At 36.8% G+C, this 18,336-nt stretch overlaps 1 protein-coding gene across 8 annotated transcripts in view; it reads right to left on the bottom strand.

Moving 5' to 3' along the window:
• Nucleotides 1–265: 265 nt before the first annotated feature.
• The window catches only part of LOC109053053 (fibroblast growth factor 13), a 108,393-nt gene continuing 90,322 nt past the window's right edge, over nucleotides 266–18,336 (bottom strand). For all 8 annotated transcript variants that reach the window (XM_019070481.2, XM_019070482.2, XM_019070479.2 and 5 more), the window contains 2 exons: nucleotides 5,749–5,947; nucleotides 266–1,978 (listed from right to left, as the gene is read on the bottom strand). In XM_019070481.2, the coding sequence (XP_018926026.1) occupies nucleotides 1,842–1,978; nucleotides 5,749–5,947 (336 nt within the window). In that variant the 3' untranslated portion in view covers nucleotides 266–1,841. The remainder of the gene's footprint in view (nucleotides 1,979–5,748; nucleotides 5,948–18,336) is intronic.

The following is an 18,336-nucleotide window of genomic DNA, read 5'->3' as shown; positions in this document are numbered from 1 at the left end:
GTGTAACAGTTTTTTTGATTCCCAGTGTTTTTTCCCCTGGCATCAATCTGATTGCTCTGTTGCTTCAGTATTTGATTTTGTTGGCACAATATGACTATTTAATATCCCAATTCCAGAAGTAAGTAGATTAAAATAAGATGTAAGATGCCATTAGAACAAACCAAATTGGCAAAGAGAAAGACGAGAGTGGCTGCCTGGTGAACGGCCTGTAGAATGATAATACAATAACAGCAATCGAAGTCAATAAATAAAGCACAAAAACACATTTTAAAAGTATATCTTAATATAAACATTTTATTCAGTGCATTGTATGTACACAACAAAAACGAAACAACTTGAAGGTACGTGGCAGAGTGCCAGTCAGTACATACATGTTGTTTGTCAGTTTTATCCTGGTAGTTTGGAACATATGATCCAGGGGGGAGTTAATACACACAGCCTACATCATGCAGCTCTATTCCTCACCTCCCTGCAGTCTCCCATGCAACAGATACTGTATGTTCATCTAAAAGAAGAAACCCCGAAAGAAACAGAAGAGAGAAGAACCCCCCTGTAGCATAAATGACGTTATGTTGCTCGAGGGAAAGGATATATACTGTACTGCAGGCCACAAAAAAGGGTCCTTATTGTACACAACCTGATTTGTACATGCCCTGTACAAGATTTTTCTTTTGTAATTTTTTACATTTTTTCACTTTTACAAATTAGACATACCCTAAAAAAATTCAACCAACTTAAGTTCCACAGTATCATTTTTTGTTTGCTCATTTAAATAAAAAATTGTCACCACCATAATGCTTATACATTACTTATACACAAAACGCAGTCCAGGTGGGAGTCCCGCCATGTCTCGGAAATCACCGGTAACGGTGACCAGCATTGACCAAAGGAGAGTTGACATGTGCGGGAAAGGCAAAAACACAAGCACACAGACTAAGGGAAATTAGAAAACGGACAACAGGACGCAAAAGAGACAAAAGGGGTGACATCGAACAGCCCTCATGAACCACACATCCATCTCCTCGAATACTGAAACCTCTCACTAATCAGAAAAAAAAACCTGTTCATCGCTTCCTGTCATGCGTATATATGTACCGTGTGGTCTGATGGCTCGAGGGGAAACTCTCACAGTTCTGTCTTTGGTGCGCTAGATCTCCAGTCACTGTTTAAACCTCGAAAAACACTGATTTGGGGAAGAAACAAGAGGAAGAGAAAGTAAGAAAAGCTCACAGCTAATTCAAACAATCAGCTTCTGAGAGGCTCAGCTTCACTCATCATGTGAGCAGAACGCAGGCTTTATATTCCCATGCTAGAGAGCCAAGCCCTCTAAGCGAGTGCACAAGAATGCAGGAGCCCCCCACGCACTGGGCTGGGTGCTTCTCTATCACTTCAGACACTTAGGAAGCATGGAGGACAGGGGTGCCTTCCTTCCACCGCACCCGTGCAGCTAAAACCCTCACTGACTGCCCTGAACTCTTAACAAATGCATTACTTGATCAGGACCTGCAATGCTAGGAAATGAACCTTGATGATTGATGTTTAACTGCTGAGAGGGACTTAAATGCAACGTCCCATTTTAAGAAAGGCTACAATTTCTGTGTTTCACATGGAAAAGGCTATTATAGTGGTGATCAAGAAAGAAAAAAAAACAAGCTAACATAACAAAAACCGAGCTAATTATAAAGAAGTCCAAATCAAATGTTACTCTAGTTTGCGAGTGGTTATGTTATGTTTCATGTTGTCCTGAACCGCTGAGAGCTTTTTGGAGAGAAGTCTGTTTGAAGTCACAAGCATTCAGAGATTTTGGTGAAGGCGTAAGGTAGCGGGCCGGGCAAACCGGGCTACGTGGACTCGTTCTGACTCACAGCTTTGCCCCCGTTCAGCACAGCGGAGGCACTCCGGCTCTTAGTGGGTGTGCCGCTACCAGAACGTGAGAACTCGGTCAGGTCATGCAGAGAGGGTTCCCTGTACATGGCCACTGAAAAACAGGAAACAAATAAAGAGCGTGTGGTTAGTAAAAACATCCCAACATTATATGTTAGATGTGCACAGAGAAAATGCTAATGGGATGCAAATGTGCTTGTTTACTTCATGAATGCCCCTGATTAAACGTGAACAGGTTGAACATTTTCTGTCAGTTTTAGAATGTACAGAATTAGAAAAACAGAATGTAAAACAAACAAATGTGATCAATAACAACAACAACAAAATGTTCTTGAATTGTGTTTGTGTATGTGCATTTGCAATTTAGGCATTTATTAAATATGCACAGAAAATGTCAACCTTCAATGTGATCAATAACTAGTGGTTGGTAATTGTCTAAGCCTGTTATTTATAAAAAAAAAAAATGAATGAGAAGAGAACTTGAATTTGTCTCAAACCCATTCCTATTATGAAATGTGAGATACTCTGTTTACATTATGACAAATATATACACTACTGGTCAAAAGTTTGGGGTCAGCAAGATTTTTTTTAAAAGAAATTAATACTTTTATTAAGCAATGCTGCATTAAATTGTTCAAAAGTGACAGTAACAGACTGAAGGATCATTTAACTGTAAAAACTAGAAAAATACTGCTGAAAATTGTTAAAATGTTAGACAGTCCCACTGAGTTACAGCAGAGCAGAGCAGGCAGTGACAAGTGATTATGGGAGAATGTGTCAAGCAGAAAAGCTTCTGAGAGGCACCTGTTCACTCCATGCCTTAACTTTTCAACGGAAACATTAGTTTTAGAGAGCTAATATCTGTCTTGCTGTTTAGAAAATGCCACTCCTGTTATCTGACACAAACATCAGACCCAAGCACTTCAGACAGCACTTTCACATCATCACTCCAGAAATCTACAAGATTATATCTACAATCTACAATATGCTCAAATTCATCTGTGTGATCGTCTTAACAATGGATGTGCAGTGCAGGGAGCATCACAAAGACTTCCTTTAACCTCACACAAAGCTTCTTCTGCCTGCAACATGCAATCGATACAGCACTTAAGTGGAAAGCTCTACGAATCGATAGTTGACGTATTGGTTGTGCAACCGAGTGTCAAGCTTCTCACCAGAAGGATGCAGGAGTTTCAGAGACCGGTGGCCAGGTCATTATTAGTGCACTCTGTAGAGCTTTCTGTAGGGGTTTGTCATATACACCAGCTAGTCATTAAAGTCAAACCTTCTGGACCAGTGTGCTTTAAAGTGTGACTGAGTCAATATGGCAATACATGGTTGAAGTGTTAAGCACTTTTAAATGTTTAAAACATTTTTTCTAATTATAGTAATTGAACATAAATGAGGCCTCAAGCTCAGGGATTATGGATGCAGATACATCAGCCATATGGTGTCCAGTTCTTTGGCAATGGTAATGATCGTACAGGCTGACTTTATGTGTGTGTGTGCACTCTAAATAGAGACTATAGTGCTTTGTGAGCTGAGAGCTGGCAGCCGAAGCCATGTTCACAGCGAGGAGACAGATCCTTAATTGGTCCTTTGGAAGAATACTGCTGGAGAATATTTATAAGGCAGCAAGCAAAATTCCAATTCCCTCTCTCTCTTCAAATTGCATAATTCTCCTCGACAACAACTAAACTTTTCTACATGAAAGATTATGGTAACACTTTGCAATAAAGTTGCAAGTTGCAAGGAAGAAAATTCAAATCTTGAATAAGTGTATTATCTATTGCTATTTCACCCTTTTTAAGTATACATCTCACTCAATGGCTGTGCAATGGCCTCCGAAATCAGTTCTAGTAAAGCATCTCCGCAATGAATGCAGTGTGGAGCCAGTAGCATCAGACTGTCCTTCCAAGCAAATGCATTACTCCTGCTGTCTCTTACATCACCATTATCCTCTCACCACACTACAAGCCTCTTTAGAAAAAGGAAGTGCATTTTAAAGCTAAAACACATTCTCTCAGAAAAAAAAATAATCCCAACCTTTAAAGCCTCCATTTTTAATTATAATCAAATAAAAGACCTTGTTTTAATCCTTTAAGCAATGAAAAGCGTTATTGATTTCTTGTTAATAGCTGAATTGTGACATTATCAGACATTATGTTCAAAAACTCATTTGTGCAGCGTGAGTCATTTGATAAATTACTGTTTTACACAAAAACAAAGCAGCTCATAGTTTAAAGAACCGTCTCTTCTTCATTAAATCTCAATTATGCGTCCACTAAATGACGAGCAAGGCATTAAAAGTCAATCTAAAAGCAATCAAAGTAAATGTTTACCTTGAAACTGGCACATCTTTGATGCTCAGAAATAAACGTACCATTTATGCGTAGAGCCTCTTAATGTTTTAAAATGTAAGCTTTCATTCATCCTTTTTCCAAAGCAACAAAAACAACAAAAAACTTCCAGAGAGTTAGGATTTGTGCTTAGAACGCACTCTCTCTGTGTTCGTTGACAAAAACGTGTGCAGCCGGCAGATGAAAGCCTCCAGGAACTTTCGCAATTGCACAAAGCTCTGTTGTGTTCTGCTCTGAGATGGCTGGCTTGGCCTGGATGGAAGGGTACAGCGCTGTTTGCTGTCAAAAGCTGCTTTATCATTCCAGAGCCTTCTGCCACAGACAACGCTTTAAACTGTCTGATTGTGCTGGAGTCTGCAGCGCTTCTTACGGACTCCACTATCCACACCTCATCACCTCAGCAAGGAGCCTAAGACAGCATGCCACACTAAACGCAGGTGGAGGGACAATAAAAGGGCAGATTGTGTGCTCACAGGCCTGGAGCCTGTAGTTTAGAGCATTCAGTGGGGCACATATAATGGATTTTCATTTTGACAATGAAAAAAAGATACAATACACAATAAAAATATGCTTTGTGTTTTATTTCCTGCCCAGTAGATAAATCTTCAAGGGTTCCCACAAACTAAAAAATGACTTTTCCAGTCATTCATGGTTACAAGAGGCTTTTTAAGAATCATTTTATAGAGATTGCACTCATTTTTAGTTGATTAAATGTGACCCTGGACCACAAAACCAGTCTTAAGCAAAAATACAATATATGTATCAACATCCAAAAATACATTTTATAACTCAAAAAATCATAATTTTATTAACAATCACAAAAAACATTAATATATTAAGTAAAGATCATGTTCCATGAAGATAGTTTGTAAATTTCCTATTGTAAATATATTAAAACTTAATTTTTGATTAGTAATATACATTGCTAGAACTGCATTTGGACAACTTTAAAGGAATTTTTCTCAATATTTAGATTTCTTTGCACCCTCAGATTCCAGATTTTCAAATAGTTGTATCTCGGCCAAATATTATCCTATCCTAACAAACCATACATCAATCTCAGTTTTGAAAAATTGACACTTAAGACTGGTTTTGTGGTCCAGGGTCACAAATATTGTAGAGCTGGATACTGCCGTTCAAAAATCATTTTATGGAGTATCTTAAAGGACTAGTTCACTTGCATTGTGGAGCTTGTGCAAGACGTGCATTTGTGGTTAAAAAGTACTTTTTTTCTACCCCTATTCCTCAGCTGGGATCATGTACAGCCCTTTGAAGCTGCAATGAAAATCTTCAACCCATTGGCCACCACTGAAGTCCATTATATGGAGAAAATTCCTGGAATGTTTTCCCTAAAAATCTTAATTTCTTTGCAACTGAAGAAAGAAAGACATAAACATCTTGGATGACATGGGGGTGAGTAAATTATCAGGAAATTTGTATTCTGCAAGTGAACTAATCCTTTAACTGCTTCATAAGCAATAAGACTGACTACATAGTGACCTACCTTTCAAAGGCTTGGGAAGGAAGTGTGCAGCGGGCTTATTCTTTTTCACATGGTTGCCCTTCATGATCTCTCCTTCCTTGTTCAGGCCTAGGTACCAGCCCCTGCCCGACTGCTGCTGTCTATAGATCATGGAGGAGTACGTCACGTAATAGTTCTCAAACACCGACTCCTTAAACTTGCACTCTGGTGTGAAGTGTTCCTGAAGGGCAAAGGAGGGAAGACAGAAAGATGCAAGATGAGATTCGAAATTTAAAATCCTTTACGTGTCAGTGGATAGTATGAAGTAATATGGTGATAAACACATACAATATGGTGATAAACACAAATTGTATTTCTCAGCTTCGTATGCAGAGACAACTATAAATAAACCATTTTATAGGCTGATATCCCTGCAAAGTATAAAACATTTAACAACATCAACCAATGGCATGAGTTTGCGGTGGGACTATCTGTCTGTCCAACCAATGGAAGATGAGAGTTAAAAATCAGGTTTAAAAACCAGGGTTTAAAAAAAAAACATTTTTGTTACTTAAAATAAATATGAACTGAAATTAAATATACAAAAACATTTTATTTTAGGTAGAATGAAAGAAACATTGCCACCATTGATAAATCTAATAATAAATCCACATATTAGAATGATTTCTTAAGGATCATGTGACACTTTATACTGGAGTAATGGCAGGTGGAAATTCAGCTTTGCATCACAGAAATAAATTATATTTTAAAGGATATTAAAATAGAAACCATTATTTTATATTGTCATAACATTATGCAAGATGTTACTGTTTTTCCTCTATTTTTGATTGATATTAAAACAACACTGTAGAAATTATTTTGCAATTGCACTTTACATTCATGAAAAAACAACTGTTAATTAAAAATCTTTTGGTCCCAGTGTAAAAAATAGTATTTTTGTCCCTCTGCCATTCTCCTAACATCACTACTTCCCCTTTTATCTGATGTTTTCCCCCCTAATAATCCTCACTGTTCCCTGCTTGGTCTGTTGTACGCTCTCTCTCATTAGCATTTCAATCAGCAATCTATGTTTTAGGGTTGCTTAAACATGCTAATGGAGTTTGGGGATTGGTTGCTCTTCAGCTCGGTCTATGGATCCGGCCGTATTGAATATGTGCGAGTACACCGTGTGCACTTCATTGAGTCATTATAATCGTTCGCCTCCCACTACGTTGGATCTTGTATTGACTATGTGCTTCGTTAGGATATTGCAAATGCTGTAAGAGGGTGAAAAGATCAGAGACAGTGCATGGAGCAACAGCAAATTACATTATTCTGCACGTTATCTGGCTAACTAATTGCTTTTCAAGACGTGTCTAACTCATTTACCTGTCCAATAAAGCATTTGAAATAAATCAATGCCCATGCAAAGCAACAATAACACACCCACTGCTCATGGATCCACACTTCCTGTTTATATATCAGCTAGTCCAGGCTGGTTAATGCTGGTGAACCAATGCAAAACTGAACTTGCTGACCAACTGGCTGAAACGTAATGTATTTCTTGTATCACTATGAAGAAGTACTTGTACAGTCCTTGAATTTTTTTTTTTTTTAGACTCATATTGATAATATTTTACACATATTGGATTTATCATGCTTGATTTTTCAAATCCATGTGCTTGTATCATATCCATCTCCTTAAATGCAGAAGTGAAGTGAAATTCAAACTGAAAGTCATTAGAAGAGGTTAGATTAATATCCACGCCGAGCCTTTGGGCTGCTGTTGCAGTAACTGAACGGCTCTGTTAAAATGGATTACAGAACCTCAGGGTCTTGTGGCTGTAATCTTTACTGTTTGAGTGTGGCAAATGATGTGGAAATATTACAGAGAGAGCTGTAAATCAAATTATGTTTTTCATCAGAGCCAAGGGAAGAAAGAAACGGTAAATAATCTTTGTGTCGCTCTGCAAACATCACTAGGGGAAGGTGTTCAGTGTTTCAGCTCTGAGAGCTTGATGCACTTAAAAAGAAAATCTACAGCAGGTTTGAGATTTATACAGGAGACAGCAGATTAAATAACAGCAAATTGTGTTATTTCATCTCGTTTCCTGCATGAATTACATAAGTATGTTTGCACATGAATATTGTGGCTACAATTTCAATATCTGCGACAATTAAGCATAAGCTAACCAGACACAAGACAGTAAAATCTCTTCCATCTAAATCGGAGTTTGGTAATCATTACACTTTATTAAACTGCTTGAGTTCTTTGTCTCCAGGGTTGTGCTGGGAAGCCCCACTCAAGACTGAAAGCTCATTGGTCCAAAATCTAGTGCAACATAACTCTATATTAAACATGTAATATCTTGTTTGGCTGTTATTGTTTAAAAGAATTTGAAATTTGGGAAATAATGCTTTGTAATACTTGTAATACATTAAAGAAAATTTATTTCTGTGAAGACAAAGCTGAATTTTCTGAATTTTCCATTACTTCAGTAATCCTTCTGCAACATAATCCTTCAGAAATCATTCTAATATGCTGATTTGCTGCTCAGGAAAGATTTAATTATCATCAATGTTGAGAATGGTTGTGCTGCTTTATATTTTTGTGGAAAACATGATACATTTTTTTTCAGGATTCTTTGATGATTTCATGAATATAATGCTCAAGGGAACAGCATTTATTTGAAAAATAGAAATCTTTTTTAAACATGATACAAGTTTTTACAGTAACCTTCGATCATTTAAATGAATACTTGCTGTATAAAAGTATGCATTTCTTTAAAAAAAAAAAATACTGACCCAAAACTTTTGAACAATAGCGTACATGTGCCTATTATGTACTTTGCGAATCACTCAGTGTTACCAAGATGGTGGCCACAGAGTGAACCGACTGCCTAAAATGAATTTGTAACAAACAGATATACAGCTATTGTAGCAGCAATGCTAAGAATGTCCCTTCATCATGTATCCATAAAGGTCCTCAACTCTCACTCTCATCGCAGGATGCTATGTTTCCCAGCCGGCCCGGTGCCATCAGGAGAGCTCCAATGCTCAGTGAACAGACTGGAGTCGTCTGCTCCGGGTGACTCACACAGACACTGAGCTCCCACACACACTGACAGGAACACTCCTGATGTCACAGACCAGCCGTGACATCGCACCTCCTCTGGGACAGGCTGTCGGCTCAGTGCTGAGCTACATCCCGTAAACATCCTCAGTACAGAAAGTGGTTGGGAAGTTTGGACGTTGAAAGGATTTGCACTCTGAGGGTCAGCGGTCAGTCTGATGAGAAAGTTTGATCTGTGATTATGTGTGAGATTCTACGAGTGGACACAAAGGGACAGACCTGGGATCGATACTTCACCTGAGATAAACATCAGCGAGACGTTAGATGTATCTCTGGTCAGCTATCAGCACTGTGGCAAAGTCACTCTGTTGGGTTCACTCAGGGTGAGAACTTAAAGAAATGCAGCATCTCATCTCAGTCAGAAGAAACACTCCCTCTCAGACATCCTGAACTTCTTCAGTGTCAATAAATTACTGCTATGTTTTGTGCCTCATGTACAGCTATTCTGTTAATAATTCTGTTAATGTCTCAGCTGAGGGCCATAATAATTACAACCAAATGGAGCACAAAAGCATTATGTAGAGTGGCTCTCAATAATGACTGGATTGTACCCGATTTTATCAGGAATAATTTCTCATAATTATCATAATAACATAAACAAAAACAAAAGACTGAAGTGTTGAGAAGATAAGGGCAGAAAAGAGGGATGATTGTAAATGGCACATGCTAACCACTGAATCCATAAAATACAAAAACATAATGCTTCTTAATTCATAATTCTTTTTTAATGGCCAAGTTACCTTTCAACTTCAAAGTTCAGTCAAGTCTACAGACTTGTCCAGTACAGAATTAAAAACTCAATTCAATTCAATGTACAGTACCATTCAAACGTTTAGTTTCAGTAAGGCTGCATTTAATTGATCAAAAAGCATGTAAAACAATCATATTGTGAAATTTTACTATAATTGAAAAAATTCAGTTTTAATATTTTTGAAATGTAATTTATTCCTGTGATGTCAAAGCTGAATTTTCAGCATCATTATTCCAGTCTTCAGTGTCACGCGATCCTTCAGAATTATTTTTATATGCCGGTTTGCTGCTCTGGAAAAATTTACTATCATCAACATTAAAAATGATTTTTTTTTGTTTGTTTTTTTCCCCAAGATTTTTGAGAGTGTTTATTTGAAATAGAAATCTTGTGTAAAATTAAAAATGTCTTTACTGTTACTTTTGATCAATTTAATGCATCTTTGAAAAAAGTATTAATTTAATAATAAAAAAACTTACAGACCCCAAACTTGACATAAGTGTATTTGCATAGCACATTTCAAAATTGCTCCGAAGTAGCTTAAAAAAAAGGAAAAAGGCCAAAGTCTGTGCCAAAGTAAAATAATAATAATAATAATAATAAATAAATAAAAATGAGGGTAATATTTATGAAAATAAAAGAATGAATTCTCTCATTTCAGAAAAAAAAGCATTACACTATAGTAACATGTCTAATTTCATGTGTTAATATTATCTCTAACTGCACCTTTTTATATCAGTTCAGATTCACTCTTTCTCCATGTGGAGAAAGAAAAACACTGTTTATAACTATGGTATTGTATGAAAAATGATTTGTGTTCTGGGTGAAATCAGTCATAGGCTTGCATCTGGACTGTGGTTCACTAATTGGTGACTGCTGCTTTACAGGGCTGGTCCTGGAACAACTGACTGACACAACTGACTTAAAGAGTCATAAATCATATTCATCCATTAATGCTGAAGTTCAACACAATCTTTTCCTCTGCTTTTTAAGATAAATAAATTATTTCCTATGGTTTGTCAGAACCTTGAAACTTGGGCCATTCAGCATCGCTAAAGAGACACACTGCATTACCACAAGTGCATAACAGTATTGATTTAATAACCAAGGTGAAGTTCGATTTCAGAGACAAAGCCTCTATTTTGCCTGCAATTGTGGTATACTACGTCCAAATATATGTGATGTGGGTGTAACAATGTGCTACAGTACCCTTTCTCTAAATGGCCATAAGAAAGATTCACATCACTGGCTTAGACAGGAAAGTACCACAATATCATGAGCAATACAAATGTACTTGTACCTCTGTGCAACGCAGAGAAGGAGAGGAACTGTTAAATCTCAGAGGCATCACTACATACTGTTACACAGCTTTCAGATGGAGTGTGTTAGATGAGAGGTGCAATGTGCAGAAACAGCAAACACATTTTCCTAATTGTCCATGCCATTTTATCACCAACACTGATGAAAATTGCAGCAAGCAGTGGCATCATTTAAAAAACGCTGGAGAACAGCTATATACTTAGAAACACAGCAGATATTTTTGGGCACCCGCTGATGTCTTGTGGAGAGGAGAGGCAGGAGGCAGTTTTATCAAATTACCACACATATACTTGCAGCAGTGCTGAGAATGAGATAATGTGCACTATGATGGTGCGAGAGACATTAATCTCTCATTTAGCTCTACAGTATCCCCATTTTTTTATTGTTACTTCGGTGGCTTAATAGAATGAATATTCCATCTATTTGTCACCACACACACAAAAAAAACACTTTCGTTTAGTGATGTACTGAACATTTCAGCAACTGAAAATATTTGACCAAAATGGGAAATAAATAAAGAAATAAATAAAAGTAAAACATTTAATTACATTTTTTTTAAATAATTTTCAGTTTCAGCCAAGATAGTTCTCTGATAACGCGTTATGACTACAACAGGTAAACGTGGATGCACTTCACCATTACAAACAATGATGCTAGACTAGCAATATGTAAAAAAAAATTGCCTGAAATATCGAGAGGCTTTACTACGACTAGTTTATCAACTGTGAATACCCTGCATATCAAGTTCAACTACCCAAATATAATTACCAAAACTTTATTTTCAGTTTGATTTTTTTGGGCTAAATGAAAACTTTGGTTTCAGTGTTTTGGTAATAAATTAATTTCTGTGAATTACAAATTTCATTTAAATTCCATTTAAACCATGTGTTATGTTGTACTTACACAATAAACCGAAAAACAAACCATTAACTCAAGTATCAGATATTCACTTTTCAAAGACATTTTTTTTTATTTGCATTAGATGATGACAAGTGTTAATTTTGGCAGGTGACTTGACTTGGGCTCCGGCTGTTCCTCGGTAACCACTTAACCACATGACTAATTTACCATCCTAACAGCAGAGTAAAAGAGAGCAGATATTAAGGTGTTGTAGTGCTTTGTGTTCGAGCTGATTCTATCTCCAAGTGTAATTATATCAGGAGCTGCAGTCATGCTGTTGCCAGCTCACTGATTCGTATCTAATATCTTTTCCTCTGACAGGGGAAATCCTGCATTGCCCCGTCCTCTCTTCTCCCGAAGGGCTTTCCCCTCCCAGATGGAAAAGCAGGAGGAGATGTTTGTGTGTGTGCTAGAAACGGATAGGGTTTCTACTTGGTCTTCATATGTGTCTAAGTGCTCTTCTGCCATTCACTCAGCTCTCTCCCTCCACCCGATATTTTCTTTTCCCTCCTATTTTCCCTTATTGCGTTTCTCTCTGAACCCATCCTCCATCAGATCTTCCTTTCTGTCTTTCAATATCTTTTTCAACCACTAACCTTATTTATTTTTGCCCCTCCCACCATCTTATCCATTTTTCTCTAAGATTCTTTCTTTTTCAGCTTCTGTACAGTAAACCTCCCCCCATTCCCTCTCTCAATCTGTCTAATTACTTTACCCACTCTCCCTCTTCCAACTCCAATCCCATTTATGGAAAATAAGTAAATGGGGAGGCTGACAGAATCTATTCCAGTCAGAGGCTGTTCCTTCCTGCTCGGTGCAGTTTGGATGCCTGGTAACCAGGTCTCTCCACCTGTACCTCATCCTTCCCTCTGCCTCAACCACCCATCTGAATAATTGAATTATCACTGAAGCTCAAGATGTCTCAAACGAGTGAGTTGCACTGCTGATGGCACTAACTTTACAGAGCAGAATACCACAGGACTACAGTTTTCCTTTTTCAGCTTCGTCAAGTCAATGTGAACTGCTGTTCAGAACCTATTTTCCGTCTCTAATGTGACGTATTTCAAAGTGAAACAGGATACTGAATTAATTATCCATTCATTTGAACCAAGTTATAGCTTAGTGTGTGTGCATAATATTTCTTATAGTAATTTGTGTCTCTTTTGACAGTGTGGAGCAATATAATTATTTGTTTTATTTGAACTAATTGTTAAGTGAGAATATTATGTTTAAGTCATTATTTGTTCATACAGAGATTAATGTAAAAAATTTAATGGTGTATTTTTATAAGGCTAACATTTCAACACATCACATGCAATAATATAGATCAGATATCTCAAACTCAATAACTGAAGAGTGTCGGTGTGCAAAACACTGCCGAGCACGACATTCAGTACATTTCATTTGATGCTGGTTTATTTTTAATTTGGGCACAGAGACACCACTGGACAATAGAGTTCAATTCCTTTTCATGAATCAGAGCAAATTTTCAGTTTTAATGAACAAATTCAAAACCAAACCATGATTAAATAGTTCATTTGCATTATCAGTCAAAAATGGTGATGGAAATCTCATTTGGCAAGCTTTATGAGATAATGCTGTCTGCTGGTGAGCTGAGCGCCTATGCTCCAGTGGTTCAACTTTAATTTTCTTCCCTTCCGCTTCAATCTCCAAAGCATGTTCACAAGAGCTGCTTCTTTTTCTCCGGTCCATGACTACTTCCATGATGTTTTCACCACTTTTCTGGGCCATCGAAGTGAAAGTTACTTAGGCTGTCAATGGAGGGACAGAAACCTCTCGGATTTCATTTAAAATATCTTTAATTGTGTTCTGAGGATGAATGAAAGTCTGAGGGTGAGTAATTAATGACAATTTTCATTTTTGAGTGAACTATCCCTTTAATCACCATTTGATTGGACTGTGGGTGTTATATACCAGAATGGCACCAGACTGAAAGGGAGTTTTCCAAAACAGTAACTAAAAAAGCCATTCCCAAAAGATATTCTAAATAGTCTAAGAAGCCTACAAATGACGTCAATGGAAAAGATGGATCCATGGACACATGAGGTAGATCGATGAGACAGGACGCTCACTAGATGATCTCATCAGACATCAGACTAGCACAAAAACTAATCCTTTTTAATTCTTTAGTAAATAATAATAGTCATAAAACAGTTTGATCAAACATATTTAATAGCTCTCAAAACAAAAGATACAGGATTTGTGCCTTAACTGCTTTAAAAAAGGCATGGGACGTGTACTGTTTTTGTAGAAAGTGTTCTATAAGGTCTGAATTGTTCCCTTGCAGAGTGTCGCTTATGGCCACTACAGAAGCCTACTGTGTCTGTGCTCTCTCTGTAGTCGGTGGGCTTCTAATATTAATGTGCCTGTCTCTGCCTGCTAAACACTAAACTGATTTTCGACTTCAAATGTGCCTGCAGAGCGGCTCACAGTAGAGCCCACACTTCGCCAGCGTGCACTGACTGTCATCTGATCAACTGTTCATTTGTAATATGTTGTGATTAAACCATTTATATTTGCATGGTTGTTTTAATATTTGATGTGTTCACTGATCAAACAGCAGGTATAACCATTAAACACAACTTAGCATTGAATCATGGGGTTCGGTTTCTTTAATGTAAAGAGAAAGTGTGCAGAGAACAAAACACATGTTTAATTGATTTCCTCTCTCCCACTCACTGTCACACTGGTGGATGAATACATTTGCACTCAGACATACAGACTCACTCGTGCATGCATTCTCTTTCTATATATTCTTCTGATCACAAACACACAGACTGCAAAAAGACTTTTAAAAAAAATGTTGCTATGCAGTTTCTATGGTTTTCTGGGTGGTCACTGACTGAATATAAATCAAGATTCATATTGTAATATGTTTGTGCATGTAAATCTGGTAAGAGTGCTACATATGAGAGAACCTTTGAACAGAAAACTTTGCAACAACATGCAGTGGGTCAGCAGAGGTTAAACACCCTTGCTATGCTCATGGACTGCCAGATTTCAAAAGAGGAAAATCACTGATATGTTCTTACAAAAAAAAGGTTATTGTGCAACTTTTCTTTAAAGTGAATTGCACTGGTGAGTCATTCTGACTTAATTCTGTGCTGCTGATTGACTGCGTTATAGTAAAAACGCTGAATTGTAGGATAATGCTTTATGACATCTTATGATTGATTTGGCTTGTTATAGACCACAATAGCTGCACAACATTCAGTACATTTCATTTGACACTGGTTTATTTATAATTAGGGCACCGAGACACCACTGAACAATAGAGTTCAATTCCTTTTCATAAATCAGAGCAAATTTTCAGTTTTAATGAACAATTTGAAAACCAAACCATGATTAAATGGTTAATTTGCATTATCAGTCAAAAATGCTGTCTTGAACATTTATTGCTTTGTATAAATTAAAATAATTTTATTTGTGAAATGATATTGGAAAATACTTATCTTAATTTTTTTGTTTACTTCTTGCATTAAATTTTTTTATTCCACTTAACTGTAAATAGGTGAAACAAATTCCAGAGCAAAATAATAGTAAAATATTTATTAAATTTCCCCTAATATCTAAAAAAAAAAATAAAAAAAAAAAAATCCTGAAATGCATGTTAATGTATTTCAAAAGTTTGGGGTAGCTATTTATTTATATATATATTTTTTAAAGAATTCTCTTATGCTCACCAAGGCTGTATTTATTTTTATATATTTATTTTATATATTTATAAAAAATCATTCTAATATGCTAATTTAGTGCTTAAGTAATACCATGTTGAAAACAATTGTGCTGCTTAATATTTTTGTGGAAACTGTGATGCATTTTTTTTTTTCAGGAATTTTTTATCAATAGAAAGTTCAAAGAACAGCATGTATTTAAAATAGAAATCTTCTGCAGCATCTTAAATTTCTTTGGTGTCACTTTTGATCAGTTTAATGCATCCTTGCTAAATAAACAAACATTTAAATGGTAAATATAACTAGGCAAAATACTGAAAAACACAGAGGAGCAGAAATTAAACACTTTATAGAAAACTACAAACAGAAACAGGTGTAAGCTCTCAAAGCAGCACAAGAGCTGATTCAAAACTCTCATACGTCACTCACTACCTACTCTCCATTGATTGGGGACATCCCAGCATCACTGGTGTGTGATTGGCTGGCTGTGTAGCTCCATAGCAGCACCATAGCAGCAGACGCAAAGAGCCAATGTGAGGGGATCAGAAACCCCAGAAACACACACACACACACACACACACACACACACACACAATTTACAAGAACACAGAGAGACTTCAGAATTACAGCATACTAAATCATTAAAAGACTTTATAATACTGTTTAGAAAACTGTAATGCCACACACTAAGTATCCTTCACCCATAATCACCATCCACTTATACAAGCTGAAAGCTCTCCACCACTGTGTACCGCTGGATTACTTCAAAGAGTTACAGTATACTCAATAACATCAGCACATTCTACTTTCATTCACCCAAAAATCACCTTTCATGTCTATATTCATGAACATTTCACAAAATTGTATATCTGATATTGGACAATTACAATGGAATGCAACGGAAGGAAAAGCTTTTTAAAATGGAAATAATACAGGGAGCAAATGGAGATGAATGTTCAAAGAACTATGTGTATTAACACTCTCCAGACTAACAGCTACAGTCGGAATAAAATATTTACACCCACAGAACCTTGCTGTGCTGTCACTCAAAGAAACGTTAAATATAGACACCGTCCTTCTGTTGTCAACCAGGATGCCACACGGTGACACAACGTTACCGTTGTTAAGAACAGAGCTTTAATTTAATGAGCACTCTGGCACATATGTTTTCATTACAGACGCTGAGGCACACATCATTAAAGTCACTGAGCGGGAACAGAGATCTGCCGTGAGTTATAGTGTGCTTTTGGTCGGGATGTGCAGTAGCTGTGTGTGTTTAGATCCCGCTGCTTCCCTATCGTCCCCAAAGACTCCTGCTGGATATGTTATGGCTGTATAACACCTAACGTTATAATCAGATTACATGCTTTTGTCAGACTTCATGTGAGAGTCTCTTGTCTGCTGCCTTGTTTGTCTTTCTCCCGCCTGCTGTGAGAGAGTTCAGCCCAAAGCGTCCTGAAAACAGCATTACACAGGACAGATTAGGTGGCAACAGGTTTGCAGCTTGGTTGAGCGAGCTGCTAGAAAAACATTGCTCCTGGACTAGGTATGTGCAAAAATACAGATTTTCAAAATTAACTAGTTAGTTGCTTGAATGACTAGTCAATGAATCGCTTTCAAGACAATTCTGCATAATTAGGTGGTTTGAGATTCACCTAATGTGTTTCTTAAGGGGGTGTTTACATAACACACATTTAAAAACAGCTAGAGAGATGCAGTCGGACAAAATTTAGGCTAAAATTTTGATTATTTTTAACGTGACATATCCAAAAAAAATATTATACAAGTAGGGGTGTAACGTTTCAGATTGCTCAGGGTTAAGTTTGGTTCACGGTTTTAGGGGTCACAGTTCGGTATGTGCTATGTTCATGGAAAAAAGGACTATGGTCAAATAAAAATAAAGAAAATAATAACAAACAATCAATCTAAATGCAACAGCACAAATAAATATAATATAACAAAGATAAATAAAATAAACAGTGTTTTTAACAGTAATTTTCAGGCTTAGAAATTAAAAAATAAACAAATGTAAAATAACAGTGTATTCTTCACTGGATAAATTTAAAGGGGTCCTATTGTGCTTTTTCACTTTTTGCATTTTAGTCAGTGTGTATGTTTGGGCATTAAAAAGATTTGCAAAGTTACAAAAATATATTAGTTAGATATAGATATTTTGTTTTTAAAAAATCCCTTTTCAAAAACTACAGCGAACGGCTCGTTTGAACTACAGCGGTTTTTCTGGGTTTTTGTGATGTCATAAAGTGGCCCATTAGAATATCATTAAAATAATTTCCGCCTACTGAAATTTGAAAGGTTGGGTGGTGTGGAGAGGCAAGGTCATGGTTAGAATGCTTGGTTGAGTGCATCAGACAAGACAACGATGAAGAAGAAGTGCTGCTGTAGCGTCAAGTTTTCGTCATGTCGAAGTAGTGTTTTTTTCAGCCCCGTGCCTTTTGAATTCCCTTGCAGCAGATGTTTTCTACCTCACTGGGCATTTTAAGGCAGTTATTACACATGTACCTGAATAATTATGTATGTAAATATGTATGTTACAGTTATGAAAATGTTTTGAGAAATTGCTGACAGTACAATACTGGACAATGATGTAATCTGCAGAATTTACACCTAAATTATGAGACTATGGTATAAATAAATTCAACTGTATAACAGTTTCACTGCAATTCATGTTATAATGTTAGAATTAAAGAAAAATAAACACTTCCGTTGCACTTATCTGTACATAGTAAATGCAGTTATTTTTCAGCAGGTGGTGGGTTTGCCCGAAGCATGAATCCGTATTCAGAGGCATGGAAAACAAATAACCTTTGCTAACG

Source organism: Cyprinus carpio, chromosome A14 (assembly GCF_018340385.1).
Source record: "Cyprinus carpio isolate SPL01 chromosome A14, ASM1834038v1, whole genome shotgun sequence".
Taxonomy (NCBI): Eukaryota; Metazoa; Chordata; class Actinopteri; order Cypriniformes; family Cyprinidae; genus Cyprinus; species Cyprinus carpio.
Note: the sequence above shows the minus strand (reverse complement) of the source record. Positions and strands in the feature narration are given on the sequence as shown.